The sequence below is a fragment of the Gekko japonicus genome, unplaced genomic scaffold (assembly GCF_001447785.1).
Source record: "Gekko japonicus isolate JY-2015 unplaced genomic scaffold, Gekko_japonicus_V1.1 scaffold2, whole genome shotgun sequence".
Classification (NCBI taxonomy): Eukaryota; Metazoa; Chordata; class Lepidosauria; order Squamata; family Gekkonidae; genus Gekko; species Gekko japonicus.
The window spans coordinates 2,874,547-2,886,463 of record NW_015175358.1 but is presented as its reverse complement, the minus strand read 5'-3'; the positions used below and the strand labels follow the sequence as shown (position 1 = coordinate 2,886,463).

General features: G+C 48.9%; 1 protein-coding gene across 1 annotated transcript; it reads right to left on the bottom strand.

The window, feature by feature from the left end:
- Positions 1 to 454: 454 nt before the first annotated feature.
- LOC107122210 (uncharacterized protein K02A2.6-like) lies at positions 455 to 3,887 on the bottom strand (the record flags this gene model as incomplete). Its single annotated transcript, XM_015425236.1, has 3 exons — positions 455 to 490; positions 1,896 to 2,552; positions 2,703 to 3,887. Coding segments are annotated over 3 exons (1,878 nt in total), but the record flags the coding sequence as incomplete, so codon positions are not given.
- Positions 3,888 to 11,917: the final 8,030 nt, after the last annotated feature.

Sequence of the window (11,917 nt, the reverse complement as noted above, 5' to 3'; positions counted from 1 at the left end):
GATTCCATCCAAAGCAATTCCCCAGTAATTTCTTCAAATCACAGTAATTACCTCATTACTTTGATATTAATAGAATTCATATGGCACAGAGCGGCTAATTGAAATTAGCCCACTGCTGTCTTTGCTTAGAAGAGATTTGCAGGCATGGAAAGTTGAGGCTCCGGCCAGATAATAAAGGCCTTACTTGTGAGCCAGCAGTGGGCTCCTATTTGTGTAGTAAGCACTTGGAAAGGTTACAGCTTGCATTTTGGAATGTGCGACTGATCCTCTGTTGTGAAGGGAAGGATTTCAAAAATGTTTTTTTCCCTGCCTCTTGGGGAAGTGCATGTCCTAACTAAAACAAAGAGCTGTGCATGTGTTCATTGCATTGGGGGCATCTCCCAAAACAGCAGCTTAAGATAACAGAATGTGAACACAGAATATGCTTATAGCATTTTTTAAAAAAACTCACCTTTTAATCTTTGTGTCTATAATGGCACCACATTCTTTGCTAGTAGGGAGAGGAATACAAGAAAAACTGCAGTATGCACAAATGATTTCAATTTAAAACTTTAAGGGTGCGTTCAGACGGGCCATTTAAGCTGGCATAAACTGCTCTGGTTGGAACCGGAGCAGTTTGATCTGGAAGAAACGCGATCACACTCACCTCCTGACTGCGCAGCACATCGCGATATGCCCATTCACACGACGTGCAGCAGCGCGCGTCAGCGGGGTTTTTTTTAACATTTTGCACATGCGCATAGGCAGCCATCCAGAGTTGAGATCTTCGCACAGGTGCTGCACATCCTGTTAGATCGCGCTAACAAAGGACTCGTACAGTGATTCAGCAAGTGATTCAGCTTTATTGGAAGTAACGAGCAAGCACTAACTCAGTAAGAAACCAGAACAGAAAACAGTGGGAGCTTATGCTCCTTTTAAACATAACCGGGCTAATGTAGCCACGCCTATTTACAAATAACAACCAATGAGATTGCTAGAATAAAGACCAATGGGAGTCTTTCCCTCCTAGGGAATGGTACCGTTCTGATTGGTCGCTGTTACGAAGCGACCAATAGGAAGTTCGTTCAGAGGAGCCCTGGTCTGGCTCGAAGCTTAACATGGGAGTCCTATGAGGTGATTCATGTAATCATTTCAATACATTACAATTCCTCCCCCCTAAGTTAAGCCATCATCCCAATTGTTTTATTATTTACATACATGCAATCAACCTTTGTACATCAGTTATTCCAACAGTATTTACACTCATAGTCCTTCAGATAAGTCGGCATTTGCCGCGAACGCTGGGACCTGCGGAGCGGTGCAGGCTCCATGGGCAGACAAGGTTGTGGGTCAGAGTGGGGTTCACTACAGCCTGGATCAGGCACAGACTCGACTGGGATTTCAGCCCCGCACACAGGGTTCTGCCCTGACTCGGGGACAGTACCGGGCCTTTCGGTACTCACCGCCTGCTCTGGGGGTGTCCACTCGACATCAGGGGATTCAGCCGTCGGAGAGTCAGCGCTGTCCCTAGCCCAACGTCTCCTTAACTGATCTATGTGGCGCCGCCATATTCGACCGTCAGCTAACTGCACCACATACATTCGAGTACCCACAGAGTCGGATATAACCCCAGGAAGCCATAAGTGCCCGTTTGCATAATTTCGTGCGAAAACCTTGTCCCCTTTTTCAAACATGCGCACCTTCGGTTGCGCCGTGGTACGCTCGGATTGCTCTTCAGTGAGGTCTGGGTGCATTCGGTTCAAACGGGTCGTGAGTCTCCGCCCCATTAACAATTCGGCCGGACTACGGCCTGTAGCACTACAGGGGGTGGTGTGCTGCAGCAAAAGAAAGGAGCCCAGCCTCTGGCTCCAGTCCCCTTCGTCCATTTTACCCAGGGCCTCTTTGGCCGTCCTGACCATCCGTTCGGCTTGGCCATTAGATGCCGGATGGAAAGGGGCCGAAGTCATTTGGCGTATGCCATTACTCGTGAGGAAGAGCCTAAATTCCTCAGACACAAATTGAGGCCCGTTGTCACTGACGATGACGTCAGGCAACCCGTGGGTGGCAAAAAGTCGGCGGAGCGCATGGATCACAGCAAGTGATGTGGTCGATTTCATATGCACGACCTCCAGCCATTTGGACATAGCGTCCACCACAATTAGGAACATTTGCCCTTGGAGAGGGCCAGCAAAATCTATATGCAATCTGGCCCAGGGTTTACCAGATGACTCCCAGCCTTGGGGTGTAGCTTGTGGGGGATCGGGTCTGACTTGCTGGCATTTGGGACACCCTCGTACCCATTCTTCGATCTCTTTGTCCAGCCCCGGCCACCAGACATACCCTCTGGCCAACGCTTTGGTGTGTACCATACCGGGGTGACCCTCGTGCAGCGACTCTAACACTCTCGTCCTGAGTTTGTCAGGAACCACCACCCTGTTCCCCCATAATACACAGCCCTTAGAAATGGATAGTTCATTTTGACGGCTTTTGTAAGGGCCGAACTCCGGTTCAACGCTTCCAACCGGCCACCCCCTCCAAACCCAGTTTAATACTCGGGACAGCACGCTATCCTTGGCCGTGTGTGCTGCAATGTCCCTGGATGATACCGGGGGTCGAGGAAGCTCCTCAATTGCCAAGACCTCACAGGCGGGGGCAGGGTCTGCGCCAATGTCCGGCACCGGGCACCGGCTGAGGGCATCCGCATGCCCAATCGCTTTCCCAGGCCGGTGCTCTAAGTCAAAATCATAAGCCTGCAAAAATATCGCCCATCTAAGCATGCGTGGGGACATGATGTTTGGCAATTGCTTATCGGGCGCAAAAATCCCCAGTAGCGGCTTGTGGTCAGTGACCAGCAAAAATCGTCTGCCAAAAATAAAATCATGGAACTTTTTGACAGCCGCTACCAACGCCAGACCCTCCTTGTCTATCTGGGCATAGTTCCGCTCTGCCGCAGATAGTGATCTAGAATAAAAAGCGATAGGCGCTTCGCTCCCATCAGGCATCAGATGGCTTAAAACTGCGCCTACTCCAAAAGGTGAAGCGTCAGCAGCTAACACCAGGAGCTTGTGTTCATCATAATGCGTGAGTACGGCATTAGATGTCAGCAGCTCCTTGACTCCCACAAAAGCCTTTTCCTCGGCCTGCCCCCACTTCCATTTTGCCTCCTTGTGCAAAAGCGCGTGCAAAGGGGCCGCCACTGATGCCTTATGCGGTAAAAACGCATGATAAAAATTCAGGAGTCCTAAAAAGGATTGGAGCTCCTTCTTACTCACCGGCCTGGGGGCGTTTTGGATTGCAGATACCTTCTCATCCGTGGGGTGGACTCCCTCTGCGTCAATGCGAAACCCCAGGAAGTCCACACTTTCCACCCCGAGCGTGCATTTTGAGCGCTTAACTCTGAGACCGGCATTTTGAAAACGCCTGAGGACCTCTTTAACCCGGTCCAGTAGTTCCTGTTCAGACCCGCCCGCAATCAGCACGTCGTCAAAATAGGGCACTGTGCCAGGTACCCCCCTTAGTAGACGTTCCATGAGGCCCTGAAAAATCCCAGGTGCTACGTTGACCCCGAATTGCAGCCTGTTCACTTTAAAAGCCCCTTGGTGGGTTACAATTGTTTGGGCCTCGGCAGCCTCCGGGGTGACAGGCAACTGCTGGTATGCCTGGGCCAGGTCAAATTTGGCGAAAATCTTGCCACCCCCCAGGGAAGCCAAAATGTGGCTTATTACCGGGACCGGGTACGAATGTTGCTGCAGCGCCTTGTTAATCGTACATTTGTAATCGGCGCATAGTCGTATGGACCCATCTGATTTGACAGGGGTTACGATCGGGGTCTCCCATTTGCTGTATGGTACTGGCTCTAAAACCCCTTGCTCAACTAGTTTGTCAATCTCTTTTTCCACCTTATGTTTGAGAGACACAGGTACTTTCCGATACTTCAACCTAATAGGTTTGACTGACGGATCTAAGTCAAACGCAACCGGGGGGCCCTTGTACCTCCCCAACCCTTCGGCAAATACATCAGGGAACAGGTCGTACAGCATGCCCCATTTATTTTCAGACATCCTGTTAATCCCAGAAATACCAATGCCCAATGGCTCAAACCAATCTAACCCTAGCAGGTTAACCCGGTCTCCCTCTGCAATCAGGAATGACAGTTTAACACATTTCCCCTTATACTCAACAGTAACAGAGTCCCGTCCGGCCAAGGGAATTCGGTTGCCCTGGAAGTCGGACACTCTGGTTCCCGCAGGCTGGAGCCGCCGCCGGCTTCGGTTCGGGAACAACTGGCGCCAGGACGCGGCAGAAATCACCGTCACGGACGATCCTGAGTCCACCTCCATTGTACAGGGTCGGCCGTCGAGGAGTGGAGTCACGGTGATCTTGCCCTGGCTGCTGGTGCGATTTACGGCCGATGCGCTCGACAAGGTCGCCGTCAACTGGCAGCTTGCTTCCGATGCTGAGGAACGGGTCTTGCCTTGGGTGCTGACTGGAGTGCCCCTCTGCGCTGACCGGTTGTTAGTTGAGGGATCCTTCTTTGCTGATCTGCAGACTCTGGCCAGATGACCACGCCGCCCACACGCTCTGCAGTCGACATCACGAGCCCAACAGGAGTCGCGCTGGTGTTTCCCGCCACAACCGGAGCAAGGCTTGACGTTGGTAGTCTTCGCTGGGGTCCGCTTGCCTCGAACCGCGTTGACGTCATCATCCGCGTCTTCGCCCTCGCTGTCTCGTTGAGCGTGTATACTGGGCTCTGCCACCCGCTGGCGGACCTCCTTCGTGGACTTCTCCGCTGCTTCCGCGGCCACGGCCTCTTCGTAGGCCACTGCCCAGGTCAGGGTGGTGCGGGCGAACAGCCTCTGTTGCAGCCTTTCATCTTTGAGACCGCAGACGAGACGGTCTCTGAGGGCTTCCTCCACGTTGTGGAAATTACATGGCCGTGCGGCTTTGCGAAGGGCCGCCACGAAATCTGCGATGGTCTCGCCTCCGGCCTGGTTCCGCTTGTAAAAAGCGTGCCGGCAGGCGATCTCCGACGGTTGTGGAGAATAGTGAGCCTTAAGCTTCTCCGTGATGTCAGCGTAGGTGACAGTCTTTATATCAGTTGGGGCCACCAACGACCTGGCTATGTCGAAGGTCCCCTTCCCGCAGGAACTCAGGAGGCACGCCCGTTTCTTGGCCTCGTCTGTAATGTCGTGTGTCTCCAGATGGAACTCGAACCTGGACAGGTAGGAGTCCCAGTCTTCTGAGGAGGGTTCGAAGCACTCGAACTTCTGGCTTCCAGCCATCGTGGGAGACTTGGGCACCGGAGCTGGTGGCGCCTCCGCCGGATCGGCTGCTGTGCTCTGCCCGCTTTCTTCCGAGTCCGAAGTGTGGATGTCCGCAGGGCTGCCTACCTGCTCTAACATCCCATCCTCGTCGCCAATTGTTAGATCGCGCTAACAAAGGACTCGTACAGTGATTCAGCAAGTGATTCAGCTTTATTGGAAGTAACGAGCAAGCACTAACTCAGTAAGAAACCAGAACAGAAAACAGTGGGAGCTTATGCTCCTTTTAAACATAACCGGGCTAATGTAGCCACGCCTATTTACAAATAACAACCAATGAGATTGCTAGAATAAAGACCAATGGGAGTCTTTCCCTCCTAGGGAATGGTACCGTTCTGATTGGTCGCTGTTACGAAGCGACCAATAGGAAGTTCGTTCAGAGGAGCCCTGGTCTGGCTCGAAGCTTAACATGGGAGTCCTATGAGGTGATTCATGTAATCATTTCAATACATTACACATCCCATCCTGAAAAGCATGCCCTGAAGCGAAGACTTCCCTTTAAACTTTTACAGCGAAAAGGGCCTCCGCGAGGTCCCGGACTCATCCACAGCCTAAAACTAAGTATCTTTTTGTTTGTTTGTTTTACAAATGCCATGGGAAAGCTTCGCCCAAGCACACATCGAGGAGGCTTAAAAAAAAAAGGTGGCCGAAAAGCGGAAGCCTCGGGCTTCCGAACAGAAGTGGCTCTACACCGGCGGAGAGCAATCAGACGGGGATAATGCGGTTGGAACTGGAGCACTCAGGATACCACCACTTGGGGACCTATTAGCAGAATACACCGGTTTAAAGGGTATTTGTGACCGTTAGGGACGTAAGGCAGATGTTCACTGTGTGATCACACGTAAGTACTCCGATTCTAACCGGCATCTGTACTGGCTTAAATGCCCATCTGAATGCACCCTTAGAGTCTTTGAACCCAAAGCCAGAGGACAGCACAAGTCAAGACCTTTATTGTGGTGGCTGAAGGGAGCATGGCCTCCTTTTCTTCCTCTGGTTCATCCCCCTGAGATCTCTTCATGGGAGATAACCAACAGAGAAACCTGGTGGTTGCTAGCAGGCACATTCTGGGATATCTCTATGTTTGTCACACCCAATTTGCTAGTCAGCTTGTTTCAGAAATATTCTTGAGTGGGTTTACTACTCAACTTGGACATGCAGAGACCAATGGATGGCAGCTGTGCATTCATTACTTTTCTGCCTCTCATGCTTGACTCTGTTCCTCTACATGCATGCCTCTTGCTAATGTAGACCAGCCTTGGCTGTCAGCAGTGTTCCAATGGCAGGGTTCATTGCTCACACTTCCAGGTTTGAGGAAGGGAAGTATTGTTGTCCCCTTGAGTATCTTTCAGTAAGCCTACAGTGTCTACGATCTGGTACAGCCAGACCTCCTAAGAGCACACTGCACTGAAATGCCAAGTTGCTATCAGTATGAAGTTGCTCAGTTCAGGTTATCTGCAGGGCCAAATAGTCGTGGATTAGGTTCCCAATTCAAGTGACAGAAAGATGTAGTCTTTTCTAGTCTTTTCTGTTGCCGAGGTGTAAAGGAGAAAGCATATCTTGTTTTTTATTTTTAATTAAATTTTGTTGTAGGATTTTTTTAAATCAAAAAAATTAAAAATACAGGGGAAAAGAGAGAAAAAAGAAGTTAACAAAGCATATCAAAACATTTCATATTTCTCAGTGACCAAGACAGATACAATTACAAACCTGATACTTAGTCTAATGTTATGGTTACTTAATTCTAAAATTATAAAAAAATTAAAACAACAAAAATCGTCTTACTTTTCTATTATCTAACATTATCTTTGGATGATAGATGTTGGGTGATAGTGAAATATTGAAAAAATGGTATTTAGCAGAGATAATATAGTCCAGCAGAGCCAGAGTAAAATAATTCAGACTGAGAGTCCATGTGTGATTAAAATATAAAGTTTTTACTAAATTCTAGCATGGGAAGGGTAACTGGGATGAAAATAACAACAGAGCATAATCGGCTACATCCTTACTCTACAAAGACAAAACTAGAAGAGAGAGAGTATGGCTGCTCTTATTGTTCTTCAGAACACCAAACAAAGACGGGAAGAGAAGCCATAAAATGGTAATACACCTTGACACTTTAGTCCCAATCCAATTCCTAGATCAGGGAGAAAATTCCCGGGCTTTCTATATCTAAAGAACATTGGTTACATGAGAAACATGTGACTTCCTGTGAGTAACATAAACAAACATTTAACCCCAGATATACTGAGTGTTTTCAACTTGTAATACCCAACAGTGTGTGTGTGTGTGTGATTGGAAAAGAACTGAAAATACCCTGGTGTTTTGGAGGGAGGGGGACTGTGACTTTCAGGGGACTGGGGCAGGGAAACTGTCGGGAAACCTGCCATGTGGAAGCTCCATTGCCACTGTGCTATACTGGCAGTCAGAACAACAAAGGGGAACCACACAAGCCTTGTCCCCCCTGGGGAAGACACCACTGATGCTCTTCCTTAATAGTATCAATAGGCAATATTGCCTTGGGGTTGTAGAATGGTATAGTACAGCCCAATCTCATCAGATCTCAGAATCTAAGCGGGGCCAGTACATGGACGGGAGACCACGAAGGAAGACTTTGCTGAGGGAGGCAATGGCAATCCACCTCTATTTAATCACTTGCTTTGAAAACTTCACAAGGGGTTGCCATAAATCGGCTGTGACTTGATGGCACTCTACGCACATACAATATTGCCTTGTGTATGAGGCCTTAAATAATGATATGTGTCCCAATCCTTTCTCTGAAGCTGGCTCTTTAAAAATCAACAGCAACAACAGAACTCTCTCACAAAACTGCAGTCAAAGATTTGTCTTCTCCCACAATGGCATGTATTTTACTAAAGTAATGATCAACTTGACAGATTGCCCTAGTGCCTAATCGTAATAAAGATGTTCCTAACCCCCACCCCTGCACTTTGGGCAGCTATGAGGGAGCTCTCTCACCTACGTAAGGCTAGAGCCTCTCCATGGTTATCAATTTAATCTTCCCACGCTGACTGTCACTTGAGAGAAGCACTCTTGTAAACTTGGGCTGAAAGAGGATATTGGTGTTTGCATAATTGGGAGGATTTGACTTTTTAACCCAAATTTATTCATGATCTCTCCAGTCAACAAAGGAAGCAACTTCACTGAACACGATCGTCCAGATGTTCCCACATCCCTCGAGACTGTCTGCTCCCCACCCCTTTCTTTTCATAGCCTTGATTGAATCTTGCTTTCCCCAAATCTCTGCCAAGCTCTAGGCAGCTTCTAGGTATCTCCTGTAAGAGGGAACGTTGTACACGAAACAGCCTTTTCCCCACCTGCTCTCTAGTCAGATGGCAAATGACCCCTGAGACAAAAGGTCTGGTCATCCCAAGTCGCCCTTCTTCCCCTGTGCTTTGCCCCGACACGTGTCTCTTTAACCTCCTTCTCAGGGCCAGCTGCTCAGAAGACACCCTCCTTTGTAGTGATTAATGGGGGCCTAGATCACATGATTAAACAGACATGTCTCCCCATCTGGCCAACGGTCCCTTGTTTGTTTGAGACCCTGTGCCCTCTATGAAAATAATATTAACTTCAGCAGTATAATATAACCTCACCCTGTCCTTCAATCTGCCTGGCTATTTCAGTTGACCTCTGGGAGTAGGAGATTCAAACAGCCCCCAGTGGACTCCCCCAAAGCTCACAGCTAACTTCACACTGCCCAGCACTATGCAAAGGCAGAGATTTATCATCACCACTTGACATGATCTCATTAGGGCATCTATAAAGCCTTAAATTCCCTTAGCCTGTCTAACTGCATGGCTGCCTTTGGCCCTACTTCACATTGCCTTGAAATCAGTTTGGTCAGTGCTACTGCAGTTCCATTGTCATAAATCTGTGCAATTGCTTTGTGCAAACCTGATCAAAAGTTAAGTTTGCAAAAAACAGTCTGTGATGCATGCTATGCTTGTGCATTGTTGCGGACAGGCACATGAAGAACTCATGAAGCTGCATTATATGGAATCAGACCCTTGGTCCATCAAAGTCAGTATTGTCTACTCAGACCGGCAGCGGCTCTGAGGCTGAGGTCTTTGACACCGTCTCCTACCTGTTCCTTTTAACTGGAGATGCCAGGGACTGAACATGGGACCTTCTGCATGCCAAGCAGATGCTCTACCAGCGAGCCACAGCTCCTATCCTAGGCTCATTCTGCCATGCAGTCTGCTAAAAGTCTCTGAGCTGACACACTCTTGAAGAGGGTTCACTCTGCAAACCAGACTCTCATTCCAAGCTTGTTGTGGCACAACTAGACGTTTCTCTCTCCTTAACTATTAACAGCAGCAGTAACTTGGAAGTCCAGCAGGCATGTTGCATAGGTAGAGCTGGTGACAGGATCTTTAGGACCTAACATTCTACATGTGTTCCACCCTTGCACAGGAGTGTATGATCCCTGGCCATGCAGCCCTGGAACTCTGCCCTTCTCCACAATAGATTCACCTGTACTTCTCCTTCAGTCCTATGAATGAGGCCTGATGGCAGAGAGAGAGGCATTGGCATTCAAAATACAAGGTACTGGACATTTCTGTAGATCTGATGTCTAATCTCCTAACCAAACAAAAAAACAAAAACCAGAACTGAGAAACTTTACTTGATCCTTGAGGAAGTAGATACCAGAGTTTTCTTTTTGCTGCTGCATACATTTTTCTCTTTTCTTGTTGGGTTCATTTCTATGAAAAGTTCATACTGTCCACCGAATTATACTACAAGTCCATAAGGGGATTACAAATCCATAAACTCCCTTGCCTTCTTGGCTAGCACTCTGTCTATCTGCCTTTTCTCCACAAGGCAAATTTATCTGGCGTTTCACAGATTCAATGTGCACACTTTTTAAAAAAAATACAGGGAGGAAATCTGAAATCCTTATGAGGAATGTCTTTGTGCTGAACACGTGATGAATGATACACACCCACACCTTCTTTGTATTTACGGGGAGACAGGTTCCCACAGCTAGTTTAATATCAAAAGCAGCCCTTAGGAACGCAGGTTCTGGCTGCTTTTAGGGAGTTACATTGCAACAGTTTGCAGACTTTGTGCAGACTTTGGGCAAACACAGAAGCAAAGTCAAAGCCTTGAGGAGCCCTCAGTCTTCAAGCTGCCAAGGCAGTCACATGGGAGAAGAAGAAAGAGTATCCCATTGTCAGCCGGCAGAAGGGAGCCTGTCACTGAGGCCAGCTTTGTTCAGACCTCACACAACAGGCTGAGGAAGCAGAAAGTCAAGGGAAGCAGCAGTCGGGTGAGCTCATGGGGAGAGGCTGCTGGGAAGGGGTGATGGGTGAAGGTGGCAGCAGCAGCCACAGCAGCAGAGCTGTTCTTTCTCTCCAGACACTTTGTCAAGGAGTTCCAGGCTCCAGGGCAGTTGCACACAAGTAACCAGACCGTTGTTTAATTTTAAAAAATATTTTAAAAGTTTATTTCAATTTCTATCAATATGAAAAATTTATTCTATAGCCAACACGTTACTCTATAACTAGGCAGCAATAAAACAAGAAAACCAGCTTAACTACCTAACACTTTCTAAAACTTGTGTTAGATGGCACGAACCTTAAATTCAAGAGTCAAAGGCCACCGTTCAGGCATTCTCTACCTTGCTAGCAGTTGCAATTCAAGCAGGTCATAGTTCAGGCATTTAATCCATCAAGATCCCAGCTAGTCTCTCTTCATCAGGGCCTTAGCTCAGTTATAGTATTTGGGCCCAGCATCTTCAGGTGAGTATGACATCCAATCAGGACACGTTTTCAGGAGAAGCCTCTAGAAGATTACCTCATCACTCCCTGTTCTCCCCCTCCCATCACACAGACCGCAGGTTCTCCTGAGAAGCTAAACACCACACTTCCATCTCTGGCCTTGAAGATGGTAAGAACTGTGTAGGTCACCCTGACCTAGGGTTGCCAAGTCTGGGATTGCGTCGCTGCAGAGGACTCCTGGCTGGTGGCTGGAGTGCACGAGTGTGCTACACGCACGCCACCCGGAAGTGACATGACAACACCGGGCACGCTGGGGGCGGGGCCACGACCATCCGAGGGAAAACCATAGAGTTTTCCCTCGGATGACCGTGGCCCCGCCCCCCAGAGTGCCCGGCGTGGTCGTGTCACTTCCAGGTGATGCGCACGTCGGGGTGGGGCTCCCCCCGGGGTCCGATCTGCTGGCGGCAGGGAATGGGCCTCTGGGGCAGGGGTTTCCCCGTCCCCTGGGGGGACTTGGCAAGCCTACCCTGACCTGAATAGCCCAGGCAAGCCCAATCTCATCAGATCTCGGAAGCCAAGCAGGGCTCAACCTGGCAAGGACTTGGATGGGAGACCTCCAAGGAATATCAGGGCCAGGATGCAGAGGCAGGCAATAGCAAGCCACCTCTCTGAAACGTTGAAGCCCCACTAGGGGTCACCAGAAGTCAACCTTGGCTTCCAGGTGCATGCACACACACACAAAATATTCACCAAAAGAAAAACAGAACTGTGTAGTCCAAGAGACCAATTAGTAACACCTGCAGGATGGACCAGGCCCATTACTGTTCGCATTAACTCTTGAGGGAAGGCAAGGGATCCTTTGCCTCACACACTTGG